The sequence below is a fragment of the Pinus tabuliformis genome, chromosome 2_2 (genome assembly GCF_031772625.1).
Source record: "Pinus tabuliformis cultivar Carrire ecotype Pingquan chromosome 2_2, CPIR1, whole genome shotgun sequence".
Taxonomy (NCBI): Eukaryota; Viridiplantae; Streptophyta; class Pinopsida; order Pinales; family Pinaceae; genus Pinus; species Pinus tabuliformis.
This window is the reverse complement of record NC_142300.1, coordinates 1,014,357,319-1,014,375,623: the sequence shown is the minus strand read 5'-3', so window position 1 is coordinate 1,014,375,623 and position 18,305 is coordinate 1,014,357,319. Positions and strand designations below refer to the sequence as shown.

Here is an 18,305-nt window from a genome sequence, read left to right as displayed (position 1 = left end):
TATTTATAGATTTATTATGCAATAATAAGTTAATATTACACAACAAAAATAATAATATAAGTTAATTTCTTAATAAAATTTATTATGGAATATGATTATGATAAAGAGTTTATTTTTTTAATATTAAATTTTATTGTTTATTTTTTTTCTCAAAGAAATATTAGATCATGTTGGTTTATATGTCGGTTTATTAATAGAGCCTAACTCCAAGGGCGTTGAGGAGAATTAACCCCGTGATCTTCTATTAGGGAGGTGCTTTAGCAATGAAACTTAGTGAATTAAGCTCACTCTCAAGGCTAATTTACTCTTTTATTATTATTTTTTTTATTGTGCTTTATAGAGAATATTGTTTAAAGGTGGTGTTCAATTATTATATGTTTCCTAGTTTTCGGTGAAATATCCCTAAATAATTTTTGGTCAAATTGTGATTTTTTGTTATTTGAAATGTGTTTTGGAGTACCGCAACTCAAACTTGTAATGTCTAAAAAAAATCTAAAATATATAAGAGATAACTATAATTTATAATAAGTTGATGTTTATTTAATCCTTATTTTTATTTAATAAGCCACTTGGTATCTTTTGTGCTCTTTACTTATACCATTTAAGCCATTTGTCATTTTTTTTTTATTCAAATAGAAGGTTTAGGCCACTTGGCATTTTTATCTTTCTCATAAAGAAAATGGCAACTTGTAATGCCAATAAATCCCTATTAAATTCAATTGAAAAATATATCTTAAAAACTCTAAAATATATAAGAGATAGCTATAATTTATAATAAGTTGATGTTTATTTAATCTTTATTTTTATTAACAAGCCACTTGGTATCTTTTGTGCTCTTTATTTATACAATTTAAGCCATTTGTCATCTTTTTCCTATTCAAATAGAAGTATTAGGCCACTTGGCATTTTTATCTTTCCCATAATAAAAAATGGCATCTTTATTTTTCAATAATAAATTACTACGCAATAATAAATCAATGTAATATTACCTAACAACAAAATAATTTAAGTTAATTTTTATTAACAAAGTTTAGTATGACTTAATATTAAAATGTTATATTAAATTTAATTATTTTTATTGTGTTTTATAGAAAATCTTATTTACAAGTAGTGGCTAATTATTATATGTTTTGAAGTTTTTGGTCTTTTAAGATAATTTTAGTCAAATTGTAATTTTTGGTTATTTAAAAAGTATTTCAAACATCTTAAATTTTTTAAAATACTTGATTTATGGAAAATTAACAATTCAAACTTATAATGCCAATAAATTTTTACTAAATTCAACTAAAAAATATATAAAAAAAATCCAAAATTTATAACAAATAAATTATAAATTATTTAAATTAATATAAAATAAAAATAACATAACAATTTTGTATAATTTTGTTTTATAAACCTATTCTACTATAAAAATTACATTTATAAAATTTAAATTACAATATATAAAATCTAAATTATAATTTAAATTACAATATATAAAATCTAAATTATAATATATAAAATCATGTAATTACTAAATATACACCTGGCGTGCATGATATGACGGCTGGGGCGGATGGCTTTCGCTCCCCCAGCCGTGTTCGATCCCTGCTTCCGCGATATGCGACGGCTTTGTCGTAAAATTAGCTGGCTTCGACCGTATTCTGACTGGCTTCGGCCATATTGTAATCATGAAAACTTCGACCATATATAAAGATTTATCTCTGAAAAAATATATATATATATATAATCCTGTAAAGAATTAAAATACCGAAAAGTAAACGAAAACTTCAACTAAATATAAACGTTTCAATTTAATCCCGTAAAGAACTAAAATAGTGGAAAGTAAACGAAAACTTCAACTAAATATAAATTTCCAATTTATATAGAAACTTCGTGCTGCTTTCGATGTTTATTTATATTTTAAATAATATTTAGTTATTCTCCACATTTTATATTTGTTATGGTTCTATATTTGTATATTTTAATAAATATAAACAATATTATCCCATATTAGTATATTTTAATAAATATAAACAATAAAATAATTTTATTTTTATATTGTATTAATAATTATAAATATTAAATGAATTTTATAACAGTATTTTTGGGTAAAAATCACATAAGTATAATCATATTCTAAAGAATTGTTTTTAGTAAGATTTTTTTTGAAGTTTTTCTTGTGATTTTTTCCTGTCTAATTTTTTAAAAATGAGCAAGAATTTTACAATATATTATATTATTTTATTGTATTGAAAGTGTAGAATAGATGTTATAATATCTTGTATTTTAAACATTTTGACTTAATCAAATTAAATAAAATAACCTTACATTATTTTATTGTGTTGAAAGTGTAGAATAAATGTTATAATATTTTTTTTTTAAGATTTTGAATTAGTCAAATTAAATAAAATAACAATAAAAGAAAATAAAAGAAATAAAATTAATATTTAAAATTATCTTAACTTTAGATGAGTTAAAATAGATTTATACTAGGTAATTTACATTATCCGTTCTTCAGAACTCTTTTGCTACATTCTGGATAGTTTCTTCAGAACTCTTTTGGGGAATTATGTGTTTCTCCCCATTCATAATGATTTTGCTTAATATGGCTGAGGATCTTGAACTCCTATGTATATTTGATCTTTATATATCTTTAATATAATCTATACCGCTTTTTCTCTCTTAAAAAAAAAATGTTTGCTCTCAAGAAGCAACAATTAATATTTATTTGCATTAATTAATCCATTTTTTAAAGCTTGGCAAGACTATATCTTCAACATGTCTAATATATCACCCCGATCAAGGTAGAGAATTAAACAGATAACTTCACATCAAAAAATGCCTTAACAAAACACCTAATCACAATTTATCCAAAACCCATAAACATTCACTAATCAAAACTTAACTCGCTATACTAATTTACATTTAATTTATGTTTTAAATACACTACACTATTTTTTTTGGTTTAAATTAGTGTATAATGAACAAATGAGAATTCAAACAATTAAACCCTAAAATCTAAATTTGTGTTTAATAAACCAATGGAATTTTAAAAGATTAAATTCCTAACAACACCCCACTATTTTATTTTATTTTTTAATTTAACTTTATGTTGAGTAAACAAATAAAAACTCAAATGATTAACCCCTTCACAATTTTAAATAAAAATTTGTGTTTAATAAAGCAGTAAGTTTAATAAAGCAATAAGAATTCACGTGATTAAACTCCTAATAAAGTTGTATCCAGAAAGAACACCAACAACTCACTCAAAAGAGATCATAAAAAAACCCTTTAAAAACCCATTTCCTGTCAAATCACTAAACCCCTGACAAAGGTATATTGACAATGAACCCTGTTACCCTGACAGTGGTACACCCAAAAAAATACTAACAACATGCTCACGACCAGGAAACGCTGCGCCACTTTATTTTTTACCATTTTTGTCATGAATTTCTCAAAAGATTGACCATTAAACAAACCATATATTTATTGAAAATGACGGCGAGTGTTATAAAGAGTGGTGAGAGCGACTACGTCTATTAACCTCTTTTGGACAGGATGCGAACAAAATCAGCGATTTGAATTGGGGTTCCATGCATCCCTAGGATTCCTCTAACGGTCACAAGGAATCCTATGCAAAATATGCACAGAATGCTCATGCCGCAGCATACACTTGCCGCGGAACGATAGGCTACACATAGCATGATATTGGTTGTCCTCCCTTAATAATGGAAGCAGAGAACAGCAAAAAACCCCCAGTCAAAAGGAATAGCAATCCAGGAGTGAGGATTCTGGGAAATCGTCTCTACGATTCTGTGAATGGCCAAACCTGTCACTGGTGCCGTCAGAAGACTGTGGAGGACCATGTTCAGTGTAGTCGCTGCCCCATCAGGTTCTGCGGTTTGTGCTTGAAGAACAGGCATGGAGAGGACATATTGATTGAAATGCATGAGGGGAATGCCTGGGTCTGTCCCAAATGCAGAAATGGCTGCGGTCCTGGCTGCAATCAATGGTAATCCCATATACCCAACTTAATAATTTTAGGGTTTGATCGAAGTCAGGGTTGAACTTCGATTTTGTAATTCAAGTGATCCAGCTGAAGTGTTTCAGCGATTGATTAAAGCTAGGGTGAGATGCTCAATTTTCCTAAGGCTTGTAGCTCGGAACATCCGACTGTAATATTTCAGTGATTGGTTGATGCTCAGGCTAATGAAGCGAGGGTTAATAGTTCAACTTTCAAAATGCACAAATGAAATAATGTAGTGATTGTTGGAAGCTTATTAGGGATTTTTTATTATTTTTATTTTATAATAATTTAATTTAATTTAATTTTTATAATTTTTAAAACACCCAATTGTAGTGTACCGTTGATGGGTTGAAGATGATGGCAAATTGTTCAATTTTAGAGACACCTAAACTGAAATCATTCAATGGTTGGTTGAAGCTTAGGAAAACTTGCTCAATTTTCTTCACCCAAATAAAATATTGATATTCCAGTGGTTGAAGTCGGAGAAAGTATTTTTATTTACGAAACACCAAACTGAAATGTTTCAGCGAAAATTGTTCAGTTTTCAAAACATCCAACGTAAAAATTTTAGTGCCTGGTTCAGGCTCAGAGAAAATTATTCAAAATTTAAAGAAAATTATTCATATTCCAACTGAAGTGTTCCGGCTATTTTTTGAGCTGAGGGCAGACTTTTCACTTTTAAAGACGCCCAACTTAAATATTTCAATTGTTCGTTGAAGATCAGGGCAAATTGCTCAATTTTTAATACATCCAATTGGAATATTCCAGTGATTGGTTGATGTTAGGGCAAATTTTTGATTTTCAAAACACAAGCTGAAATATTTTAGTGATTGGTTGACGTGTAGGGCAAATATTTTATTTTCCAAATTATCTAACCAAAGTATTTCAGTGATTGGTGGAAGGTTAGGGCAAATTGTCTAGGTTTCAAAGCACCCAACAGAAATGTACCATTGCTTGGTTGCAGGTCAGGCCAAAATTTTAAATTTCTGAGACACCCAACTGAAATATTTTGGTGGTCAGTTGAAGCTTAGGAAAAATTGTTCAGTTTTCAAGACACCCAACCAAAATATTTCGATGATTGGTTTAGGGAAAGTTGTTAAATTTAAAAATTCCAGCTGAAACATTTCAGGAAAATTGTTTATTTTTCCTTTAATGAGAATTCAAAATTGCCCAGATAAAGTATTTCAGGGACTAAATAAAGGTAGGGTAAACTGCTTGATTTTATACAAGATAGATGTTTTCAATCTGATGGATCCTGTCCTTTTGGTTGGGAAAGGGTCTTTTAACGAAACTTTAGGCTGACAAGGGTCTTTTAACGAAACTTTAGGCTGACAACTCCAAGATCAACCAATTTTGAGATTAATTCCTTTAGGAATCTAACATGAGTGGGACTTGAAATCAACTATATATGCACATAAACAGAATATCCTACAATCTTTTGTACATTATTCAGGTAAATTAAAATTCATGAATTACATAAAAACTTTATATGGATGATCATGGTCACAACTTCTGTACAATATGTTTTTAGCAGTGCAGTTATAAAAATTCCTCATAAGAAACACATATTTACAACAAAATTTGAACGCTCTGCATATCTTGAGCAAAAAAAAGCTTGTTTGTAGCCAGTCTGGTCAATGGATCCATTGACTGACGTGACTGTGTTTCTGTTACTTTTATATGGTTATAAATGGCACCAGCAAGTAAAAAAACTGTTTTTTTGCAAATATGGTTTACAAATGGTGGCTATAAACCGCCTACTGCTGTATAAAAGGATTAAGACTGGCAGAAGATTACTCAGTACAATTGAAAGGGAAGCCATGAAATGCTGAATACACGGGTTAGGACCGACAGAAGATTACACAATATAACTGAAAGCAAAATTATGAAAGCAACTACATACATATTGCTCAAAAAAGGACCAGAGATACTGATTGGTCCATATTCTTGCAGTCATATTGGACTCTATCCTGGAGTTGAAACCTCTAAAGCTGTTGGAACCATATGTTCCTTCTTTCCATTTTTTGGGGAATAAAATGCTTCTTTTAATATGATCACTAGATAAGGTTTTTCATACAAAGAAAGTGGGTTGCTTTTAGGCAACTATCATGAGCACATGGTCAAAAAACCTCCTATCAGCTAGAGCACAGACTGAAAGCAAAAGGTGCCATAAAGGTAACATCTTCAAAAAATAATGAACAGCCAGGAGGGCAGTAGCAATTGTCATGGAGATCATAAAACAGAAAAGCCAGCTGGCCTGGATGAACAGTGAAAGCTTTCATTCAGCAGCTGGGATCATGCCAACACTCGGTTGCACTTTCCAAAATAAATTTGTCAAGCTGAGAGCCCCAAAAAGCACTGGCTTACATTGTGTTGCCTGGTATGCAAAGTTATTAGAACTGGAACTGGGTCTGGAACTGACCAGAGCGATGGGTTGAGGAAATGGTCTACTAAAAAATACATAAGATATGCAAAATTTGAGATATATATATAGTCACGTTAATAACAAAATGGAACCTAGTGTGAGACATATTTGAAACAAAATACATAAACATTCTGGCTCTAAGTGGCCTCTGCTTGATATTCCTCAATAGAGGCTAGCATTTCCTATCATCTTGGTCCCTTGCATATTCTTCTTACGACATTTGCAATATTTTTTCCTATCAACCTCCTCACAATGGCTGAGTGTAGTGCCTTAACAGTCTTAGGGGCAATGGTAGTTTTCGAATAGAAAACAAATCTGCAAATACAAAAATCTAACTTCACATGTTTGCTAAAACAAAAATCAGCAATTTGATAAGAAAAACAATGGGAGTTTGATATATTCTTGGCATACCTTTGAATGGGTACAAGAATTGGTCTTAAATCTCCTCCAGGCTTGCAGATGATAAGTAAACCACTGATGTAGATGTGAAATCCGCTGAAAGCAAACCACAAACCATGTCAAGAGACTTCAGTATTTCTTCGAATCAAGTCTCTTCAATGTAGGTAGCTTTGCAACCTCCAAGTGCTCACAAATGCTCAATGAGAGAGGTGTGAGGGAAATAAAGGTTGGTTTGTTGGCGGGAGGGATGGGGTGGCTTATGGGTTTGGGAGGTTTTAATTTTTATTTTTCTTTTTAATCTTTTCTAGGAATTATGCACTTGTCCCAATTTGGTATAGAAAAACTTGTTAATTTTTAAGGCTAGATTGTTCTTTGCTTTAGATAATTGCATTTACAAACTTTTTCATCATTTACAAATTGCATTCACCCCATAACATTATAACATCATTAGCAGTTATGTAGAAAGAACACTAACATCAATAGTGTAGCGGAACAATAAAGAACAGTGGCAGAAAAGCATACAAAATAGAGACACTGGGAGTTAGGTCAGAGACCAGGGCAAAATCCCACAAGGGGGAAAATCCATCCAAATTCTTCTTCTATTAGATATTCATCATAGTTCAGTTGAGACATAAAGTACAATAAGAATACATCACATCAGGCCTCCTAGGGCCAACTTGAGTCAGTTCACAACTTCGTTTGTGAACTGAATGAAACAAGTCCAAGAGAGCTACTATCATATCATAGTTACAAGAATTAACATCCCTGTCATAAGGAACATCATCACTGTTACATGAGCTTCCATACATCCCTGTCCATATACTGCCACTGTCATACTAATTTAAGGTTACTGTCATACTATATTACTGGCATCAAGGAGCAAGGTGACTGTCAAACTATTATACTGTCAGAACATTGTTATGCATCAGTCATTATGTCAGTGTCATCATGAATCATAAGCAAAGTTACCATAAGGGTCACAGTCATAGCTACTGCCATTCATCAACAAGGTTATTGACTATTAGTTTCTATAGCATCGAAGGTGTTCTAGTCTCAAAATTTTGAGGAGAGGTTAAAACACAGGAGTTCTCCATAACCCAAAAATCGTTTCTGGAAATTCCACTCAGAAGTGTCTCAATTAGATTATTAGCCTATTTTTAAATATTTCCTAAGTCTACACTTAGGAAAAATAGTTAATTAATTAGAATTAATTGAGATAAGGTGTGAATCATCTAGAAACTCACAAAGACTGGCAGGGAATTAATATGGGCTCTTTATTAAGTTTTAATCTTGGCCATTGGAGGTCCAACATAGAATTATAAGAAGTCAATGGGTAGATGGAGAACACACTTGAGATAGTTGTGGAGACACAGAGATCGATTTCTTTGGGGAGTTTGATTTTCCAGAGGCAGCAGCTGGAAGAGTTCTAGCTAGAGAAGGATGCAGAGATAGAGAGGGGCAGGGACAGAAGCCAGAGGAAGATTTCCAGATCCGATGAGTGCATTTGCAGAGAGGCTGAAATTTCTCCAGGAAGCTGTGCTGAGGCAGTGCAGAAGCTTTAGAGGGCAATTCGATTTGCGGAAGGAAGAAGACGTTTTCAGTTCCAGAGGATGGGCAAAGGTTCTATAGGGTTGGGGAAGTGTTTTCCTAGTCAATAGCAAGCAAGACAACTTGATTTTCAGTCTTCCTAGGTTGAATGTGTAGCAGACTGTGCCAAGGTGACGCAAAAGCTACGCAGGGTTAGGTGGATGACTTGATTTTCAGTGGCAGTCAAGTGCCGAGATTGCTTAGAGTGAGGGTAATTTCCCCCAAGTTAATTTTACCAAAATTTTTTTGTAGGATTGCTAGATTTCGGCATCCAGATTATACTCATATTATTTCACTGCTGCTTAATAATAAAAACATTCAGCTGTTGCACTGATTTTTCCAAGTTGGGTTTATCTAGGGACATTTGTCCAAAAATAACTGTGTTAATTTTTAATGTGTGTGTGCTAGTATTTTCTCAGTTCCCAACGCTATTTTCTTCCTCAGTTTATTTGTGAAGGTTGCAGCGTGAATTATTTGGTATTTGCTGTAGCAGATAAATTGTTAAATTAATTAACAATTAGAAATATAATTTCCAGTTGCTGCAATAAGATTTCAGCCTTGAAATTTTCACATGGTATTAGAGCAACATGATTGATTAGCCGGGAAGCTTAGAAGCGGAAGAAGGAAAATTTTGTTGTTCAGAGGGAGCAATAGGTTGAAATTTTTTGGTGCTGCACAATAGCTAGATAGTAGGCAGTTTGAATTGCTGGGCAAGGGTTTGATTTTCAGTTGCAGGGTAGCAAAAAATTCGATTTGCCCAGAATAGTTATTCCAGCAAGCAGAGGGAGCATCAACAACTCAGATTTTCTCTAAGCAGATTCCTTGGTTGGACTTAGAAGGTTTTGCAGTAGCAGAATCAACGTTAGGGGGAAGAGGAAAGCACACACAGAAGGGAAATTTCTCTCAGGGACTTCGAGTTTTTAGAAGTTCGATTTTCCTAGTTGTAGATGCTAGTAGCAGCTAGAAGGACCCTGCATTACAAAATTGAGTGCAAAAAGCATAGCAACAACCGAGCAAAGGGAAAGAGGGAGTTTTCGACACGTTTGTTGAGATGGCCACAACTTGTCTGTAGCATCAAAGGTGTTCTAGTCTCGAAAGTTTGTGGAGAGGTTAAAACACAGGAGTTCTCCATAACCTAGAAATCGTTTCTAGAAATTCCACCTAAAAGTGTCTCAACTAGATTAGTAGCTTATTTTTAAATATTTCCTAAGTCTAAACCTAGGAAAAGTGGTTAATTAATCATAATTAATTGAGATAAGGTGTGAATCATCTAGAAACTCACACAAATTGGTAGGGAATTAATTTGGCCCTTGATTAAGTTTTAATCTTGGCCGTTGGAGGTCCAACAGAGGATTATAAGAAGAAGTTGATGGGTAGGTGGAAGACACACTTGAGACACTTGTGGAGACACAAAGATCGATTTCCTTAGGCAGTTTGATTTTCCAGAGGCAGCAACCGGAAGAGTTCTAGCCAGAGAAGGAAGCAAAGACAGAGAGGGGTAGGGACAGTGAAGTCGGAGGAAGATTTCCAAATCTGGTGAGAGCATTTGTAGAGAGGCGGAAATTTCTTCAGGAAGTTGCACAAAAGCTTCAAAGGACAATTCGGTTTGCTGAAGGAAGAAGACGTTTTTAGTGCCAAAGGCCGTGCAAAGTTCCAGAGGGCCAGAGAAGTGTTTTTGTAGTCAACAGCAGGCAGGACAACTCGATTTTCAATTGTTCTGGGCTGAGCGTGTAGTAGACTGCGCCAGGGAAATGTAGAAGCTGTGTAGGGCTAGGTGGACGACTTGATTTTCGGTGGCAGTCAAGTGTCGGGATTGCTCGGAGTGAGGGTAATTTCCCTTGAGATATTTTTGCCAGTATTTTCTTTGTAGGATTGCCAAATTTCGACATCCAGATTGTACTAAGATTATTTCATTGCTGCTTAATAATAAGAACCCTCAGTTGCTATGCTGATTTTCCCGAGTTGGGTTTTTCCGGGGACATTTGTCCAAAATAACTATGTTAATTTTTATGTGTGTGCTAGTATTTTCTCTGTTTCTAGCGCTATTTGCAGTGTGAATTATTTGGTATTTGTCGTAATAGATAAATTGTTAAAAAAATAGAAAAATAATTTCCAGTTGCTGCAATAGGATTTCAACCTTGAAATTGTCACACTAACATGGTCAAAGGTTACTGCCATATTAACTGTTATAATACTGCCATCCATAGTTGCCTTCGTTGAGATAAATACACTGTTATATATATACGAAGGGTTGTATCATATATATCACGTATATGTAGATCATTGTCTCTTGATATATACATAATTCACTGTCTCCACATATATCACTGTCTCATAGCTTGTTGTCTTAGAATTACGGTCACTATTAACATAGCGAGCCACATCATAATATATGTGAGTCATGAGAGCCATAAATTTGTAATGCAATAACAAATACGATATACAATCAACAACAAATGTGATCCTATAGAATGCTATATAGATCATTGTACTTTGAGTGTATAAGCTACAAACCTCAGAGCGTATGAGACACTGTAGTATGGATACGAACCTTAGAGTGAATGTGTATGAGATGTATTAGAGATGCAATGCTCGAGATATGTTGTACGATGCCTTCATGCAGTGCTGCTATAATGAACAAAAATGAGCCTTAGAGAGTCATTGTAATTATGAATTGAACCTTAGAATATGAGCAAGACATTGTAACAAAAGTGCGATCCATAGATTTGCCGTGCGAGTCACGGTCACAAGGATGCGAGTTTGTGGTGCAAGTCACTATCTCAAAGATATGAGCCGCAGAGATGCCAATGCACATGAGTCTCAAAGAGACAAGCCGTAGATTATATACGATGGCTCTATTTGTGAGAGAATTAAACCTTGGAATGAGCATCGAATAATGATATAGCAAGATTGTATAGATAATGCAGACACCTGTGTGAGCTATACTAGCCATTGTGAAAAGTATACGAGTTGTCTGTAATAAACTATAGAGACTAGACTGAAGTACTTAAATCGAACCTTATCATTGTGTAAACGAGTCACTAAAACGATAATAGAGAACATAGCGTGCCATAGAGAGGTGCGAGCCATTATAGACATATACAATGCCAGAATCATCAAGCCAATAAAGAGATGCGAGCCTCAATTATGAGAGAGACCAATTCTGTATTGGGGAGTAGGACTAGTCCTATTTTTATACATATTTAAGATGCCTTCAAATGTCTAGCTGAATTGAAACCTTTGGAGGGAAATACAAATTTGCTTCTTTAAAATATATTTTCCAAATGCTTGCTCAAATAAATTTATTACTTTAATAATAATGATAGGAATGCCCAATAATATCTCTTTGACCATTTTGAATTCTAGATTGGGGCGAGATGGGCTTCTCTTTGGGGTCTTAGGGTTTCTATGGAGAAATTCGTCCCAAAATTGCTCCAATTTTCAAGAAAACTTTCCTTTCTAGTGCACCCATTTGTTTAGGCTCAATCAAGTGCGGGCTAGTTTGTTCCAAAGGTTCAAATGATGTTGCTTGTAGGCACAAGCTTCTCCTTAAACTTCAATTGTTCTATGTCAACTTGCTTGACTCCCTTAGACATTGTTGTGCTATTGTTCTAGCTCCATTGTTGCATCTAGACACCATTATAACATTAATTGTAGTTGGTAATGGGCACTCCCTATATAATCACAATGTGCTGCTTCAGAGTTGCTTAGATACCTTAGGGCACTAGCATAAGGTGCTATATCTCATATGTTGAAGCGAGTTTTGCAAAAATTATGAAATTGTTCCCATTACTGTAATGACACCACTACATGATGCCTGCAAGTGGGTTTCAAACCTATTGAGCTCTCAAGTGTTGAAGTATGTAACTAGGTTCGATCTTCATAAATATGAAATGTACTCTTGATTCTTGTATATGGTAAAAAGAAAGAAAAATTATTATTATTATTTTTGTAGCATGAGTTTCATGTCCAAGGTCAATTTATTTGTAGGTCAAGCACCCATTGAGTGCTTCTAGGATCTGTTGTAGAGTCAAGAAGTCAATTGAGTCATTGTCATATATGAAAGATCCCATTGGGCACTTTGTATCATGTAAAATGAATTTATTTAGAGTCAAAAGAGTCAAATATCCTCCTATAAGAAAAGGAGTAGGCCTAGAAGTGACAAGTCGACCTCATAAGGGCTATTCAACATCCACAAGTAGCCTATATATAAGCGGTACTCGACCTCCTTTGAAGATACATCCATCAAGCTCATAGAAGCACAAGGAAGACAAGAAGACCTAGCGAGGAAGAAGAGAAGATCTAAAGAAAGAGAAAATCAAAATTTTAGGACTGTTTTGGGCCACACGTGCGAAACTAGGGCATCATTATTGTTGCAACTAGACCTAATTGTAGATCTGTCAAGAGAAGCCGAAATTTGGAAGCAAAGGAATCAAGAAAGGAAGCCGAGTTACCAAAGACGAGGAAGTCCCCTAAAGCAAAGGATAGAGAAGTTCAAAATTATACTAAAATTTGTCACATGTGTGAAATTACAGTGATTGTAGGAGGCCGAAATTGTAGTCATAAGTTACAAGTCCGAAATTATGGTCGAAAGAGAAGTTGCAGCAGTTGTGAAGCAAGGTTGATTTGAGTTGACTTTGTTGAAGGGAAGCTCATTAAAGAGAGGTTGACTTGGCCTTGGAGGAGTCTTTGTCAAGGGTCTAAGGTCTTGGAATTCGTCATTTGAAGATTCTATAAGAAGAGGAGAATTCTTGTGGGTTTTCCTCTCAAGAGGAGAGGTTTAGGCCTTGGCTAACAACCTATATTTTGTGTCCTCTTGCCTTATTGATCTTCATAGTTTGGTAGTTGTTTCATGATAAAAGAACGCTATAATAATCCAGTAAAGAAGAAGCTAACTACAAGTGCATCGAGTTAAGTAAAAGAACATCACAAGCAGTTATCGAAGTAAGAGAAATCATCCTAATACAGTTGCCCTAGATTTCTCAACACGGTATCAAAGCTAAGGTGGCAACATCAAGGAAAGGTAACTTGAAGATCACTCCATTAAAGAAGGATACATAAGGGCCGAGCACAAGGAGATCATCAAGGAGAACTAAGAAGCATCAAGGAGGACTATACATCACATCACAAGGATCGCATCATGATAACTCTTGGAAAAAGAAGAAGACCTCAAAGACCCTACCTCCATTCAAAGAAGGACTCTACACTTGAAGCATTCTTGGAAAGCTTACACATTCTACAATCATCAACCAAAGGAAGCAAGAAAGAACACTTCATCATCAAAGGAATCAAGACAATCTCCTCTTGGAAGAAAAGATCACATTTCAAACATCCTTGAAGAAGGTCATCAAGCAATCATCGTCAAGGAGGCATCCTCAATTGTAAAAAAAAGGTAGTGGAAGTCATCATCATAAAAAAGGCATCAAGTTGATGATATCATTACCAAAGGAGCATCTTCACTTGACAAGTAAGTATTCTATATTTTATGTCTCAATCTACAATGACTTCTTTTTGCAAGGAGAACAACAAAGTTGTTGGGTCATCAAATTACCTTGCATGGAAGAAGAGAATAGATTTGATCCTCATAGAAAATGAATTTAGTGAACATGTCATGGGTTCAATTACCAAACCATCTCAACGGCAATCTCAATCACTATCAAAGTATAGGAAAGGAGAAATAAGGACTCAAAGGATCCTTATTGAGTCAATCAAGGATTCTCTCATCCCTTATGTAGGAAAGTTGAAGACATCGAAAGAAATCTATGAAAAGCTAGTGCAATTGTTCTCTTTAAGCACTGCAGGAGAAATTATATCATTAAGAACAAAACTATACAAGATGAAGGTATCAAATGAAGAAGGGATAGCCTCATACCTTATGAGGGTATCTCAAATAACTATAAGAGATCAACTACAAGAGCTAGGAGAAGTAATGTTTGATCAAGAAATGATCACCATTATGTTCAATGCACTACCTGATGAATGGGGCAACTTTGTATCAAGTATCTATGGGAAGAAGGAAACTACTCCGTTCAACAATCTATGGTCATTATGTAAAATTGAAGAAACCAGATTGAAGGCGAAGAACAATGTTGGGTCAAATGAACAAACACAAGCATATGCAGCAATAGCTAGGAGGAAAGGGAAATTTGGGAAGTTTGAGCCTCGAAAGAAGTTTCAAAAGAAAATTGATATGTCTAAGGTTCAATGCTATGAATGTAATGAATATGGGCATTTCAGAAGGAATTGCCCTAAACTTAAGGAGGACAACAAGAAGAGAAAGGGAAGAAATGAAGCCCATGTCATCGAAGAAGTAGAAGAACCTAAAAAGAAAAAGTGAAAGAAGGAAGAAGTGAAAGACCTTTACTATCACTGAGATAACATCATACACTTAATTCTTTTCAGTTTAACTTTATAGAAGATAATAGTCATGATGGAAAGCATGACAAGTATGATAGGATGCATTGTAGCAGAGATTGAGATGCCATCATCATAGAGGCATGGAAGGATAGCCGAAGTAGAAGTTTATATGGTTGAAGCAGTCATAGTACATGATAGAAAGGAAGTAGCTCATGGCATCTTCATTGGAAGCATATAAGGATAATTGAAGTAACAATTTGAATAATTGAAGCAAGTCATCTAGCAAGATAGGAAGATAAAAGTTTGTCACACCTCATCATCATTAGAAAGAAGCATTTGCAGAATGAGGATCATCAAGATCCTCCATTGGAATCTTTGTTATAAGATTCACTCTTAGAAAAAGCAAATGATAGTCTACACTCCACCTTGTGTGGGATCCACTGTTTAGAAGGATGATGGTATGATGACAAAGATGTGCAACATGTCAAGTAGGTTGAAGTATTTTCATCTTTAAGCAAGGGAAGGGGAAGATGCTAAAGGAAGTCTAGATGACCAAAAGAAGGAAGAGGTATGTATATATTTGATATAGATAGATAAAGTCATGCCATCACATTGTTGCAGATAAAAGAGTTAGAATGTTGTCTAATGAGTATGCTGAAAGAAAAGGGAACATGAAGGCATGAATACAATGTACCTTGAACCCTTCTACATGATATGACCTCATGAAGAATATGTTATGAATATAATTCATAACAATTAAATAAATAAAATAAATATAAATATTAAATAATTAAATATTGGTTAGGTTAAATAAGTCATTAATTAAGTGAACAGGCATGTCTAAAAGACATGCCCATTCACGAAAGGTCACCTGGTGAGGTATAAAAGCAGGGCCTCATTGTAACATTCAGATCATCTTATATCATCTTATACAATTTTATATATTAATAAATTATTATTATTACAAATACCTGTGTGTATTTTTATATTAAAGTCTACAAGCTATTAGTTTTCGTGCTTCAGCCATAGTTTTTTATGCTTCAGTGGTATCAGAGCCATGGCACACGATATAATCATGCGAGTCTTTGAATGTTGTTCGCCGCACAATGTGCCATTACGTTCGCGTCTTGATTACGTCGAGCAGTTTAGTATTCAAGAAACATTTCAACGACTAGAGAAATCATGTGCTGAAGTTTCAACATGTTTAAAGAAAAGTCTTGTAGAAGAAGACAATGAACCTCTGAATATAAATGATATTGACATTGATAGTGAGAATGAGGAAGTTGAAAATGATATGAAAATGGAAGTTAATAATGAAGTTTTGGTGAAGATGTCTTATGATGAAAGTAACAAAAAAGAAGGCATGAAGTCCAGAAAAGGGCATGTTGAGGCCCCATTGATGGAAATTCCCACTAAGGATGTAGAAAGTTTATTTAAGCGGATTCCTATGAATCTTGTATCAAACGAGTCAAGGCTTTTTGTAGAAAATGAAAAGGATTCCAAGAAGCTCAACAAAGGGTCACCAATTAAGGCCTCATCCAAGGAATCACTCACTAAAGATGGGATGGTTGCAACCACTATAGCAATGAAACAAGGACTCTCTATGAACTCTGAAATGACGAAATCCAAGAAGCCCTATAGAGTGCCAATAAAAGCCCTATCCAAGGAAATACCCGTGACTGATGAATCGACAGATTCAGTTGGTATGAATGTTATAAATATTGTACCAAAGAAACGACCACTTTCTTTGGAAGGACAAGGACCGGAACAATCAGAACGTGAGGAACGAAGGAGGCATCCTGAACCTGAACCCTTATTAGCTGAAAGTCAAGGATTAGAGCAGAGATTACTTCAAGTTATCCTACGATGGGGAGGTTTGAATGGTAGTCAACTGCCTCGTTATATGCTAGTGGAGTTAGAGTGGGCAATAAGGGAACTGAGCGAACGTTATCCATCGTTTTGGTTCTTACACTGTGACGCAGTCGAGCTGTTGCGGCTACCTCGAATAAAAGTTCCAGAGGGAAATATCAATAATAATAACATTTGCATTGTTTGCCAACAAAATTTTGTCGGGCGTATACTCCGTGCGAATCATCTTACACCGCGTGGATACACGTCGTCTGTCAATAGTAAGGCCGTCAAACAATGCGAACCGTCTTACACTGACTGGATACGCCCAGTTTGTCAACAGTCAGAGCCGTCAAACAGTCGTCGTTGCTGATTATCATTCCGAACGGAGTTATCAAGAGATGTGACCCCGTATCGATAAGAAATGACGGTTGCGGTGATATAGTAGAACGATTTGTTTTTTTGTAAATTCCCAAGGAGCTCGAGGAACATGCCCTAAACACAGGGTTTGTTGTTGTTCGGTTGGGGTCATATTTATCCTCTTATCTCCGAGAAAGGGGCCGGAAAAATACCCTTGTTCTCAACAGGGACGACACTCTGCTGAAGGAATCCTAGAAGAAATTGCCCACTGGCTTCGATTATTTCAAGGTCTTTATAGATTCCGAGCTCGCAACATATAGTGTTGAGAAATTATCGTCGGATTCCGATTCAGGGGCTCTGAATCCAGACTATGTTTACCTTTGGCCGGGGTTGCATCTGTCTAGTGTTTTGCAGATTGTGATTTTCACCATGAGCTGTGGGGATAGAACCGCTGTGCTTCTGCAGGGGATAAATTACGAGAAATGCGTGACCATGTTTCTTGCCAGGGATTTCTGTAGCCACATTTATGGTAACTCTTTCAAAGAGCTGCAATTTCTTGGACTGGATTTGAAGAATGTGGTGTTCATCGATGACCTGAAGTCTATGTGTGAGCAATATCTGTCCAACACCATTGAGTTTTTGAATGAGCGCCCATTCGGCGTTTGGCCAGCCACAACACAAATGGACGACCAAAAGATATCTGGAAACAGGACACTCGTGGACGATTCCACTCACTGCCAGTTCGACAGATGACAGTTCAATACTCCGCCAATTTTTTTGGGGGGCTGCCATCAAACGTTGTGACCTTCGGGTTGATTTTGGTATATAATAACTATATATTATATATAGTACATAATAATATATCAAAAATTAAATCAATCATAATATATATATATATATATATATATATATATATATATATATATATATATATAGAAAAGAAGAAAAGAAAAAGAAAAAAGAGAAGAGAGAGATGGGAACAAAAGAAGACAACCTTGGACTCAAAAATAGAGTTATTAGCGAATTATAGACACTGAGCCACCAGAGAGCTTCCGCCTCCCATATGCCGAGACGACAACCACCGCAAAGACAATTGCCAACAATATAGCTTTGAGGACAAAGCTTCTGAAGGAAGAGGCTATGTTATGAATATAATTCATGACAAATAAATAAATAAAATAAATATAAATATAAAATAATTAAATATTGGTTAGGTTAAATGAGTCATTAATTAAGTGAACAGGCATGTCTAAAAGACATGCCCATAGGTTAAATAAGTCATTAATTAAGTGAACAGGCATGTCTAAAAGACATGCCCAT

General features: G+C 34.8%; 1 protein-coding gene across 2 annotated transcripts in view; it reads left to right on the top strand.

Moving 5' to 3' along the window:
* Positions 1 to 3,466: 3,466 nt before the first annotated feature.
* The window catches only part of LOC149196812 (uncharacterized), a 215,757-nt gene continuing 200,918 nt past the window's right edge, over positions 3,467 to 18,305 (top strand). For both annotated transcript variants that reach the window (XM_089405655.1, XM_089405654.1), the window contains exon 1: positions 3,467 to 3,994. In XM_089405655.1, coding sequence (XP_089261781.1) covers positions 3,711 to 3,994 — 284 coding nt within the window. In that variant the 5' untranslated portion in view covers positions 3,467 to 3,710. The remainder of the gene's footprint in view (positions 3,995 to 18,305) is intronic.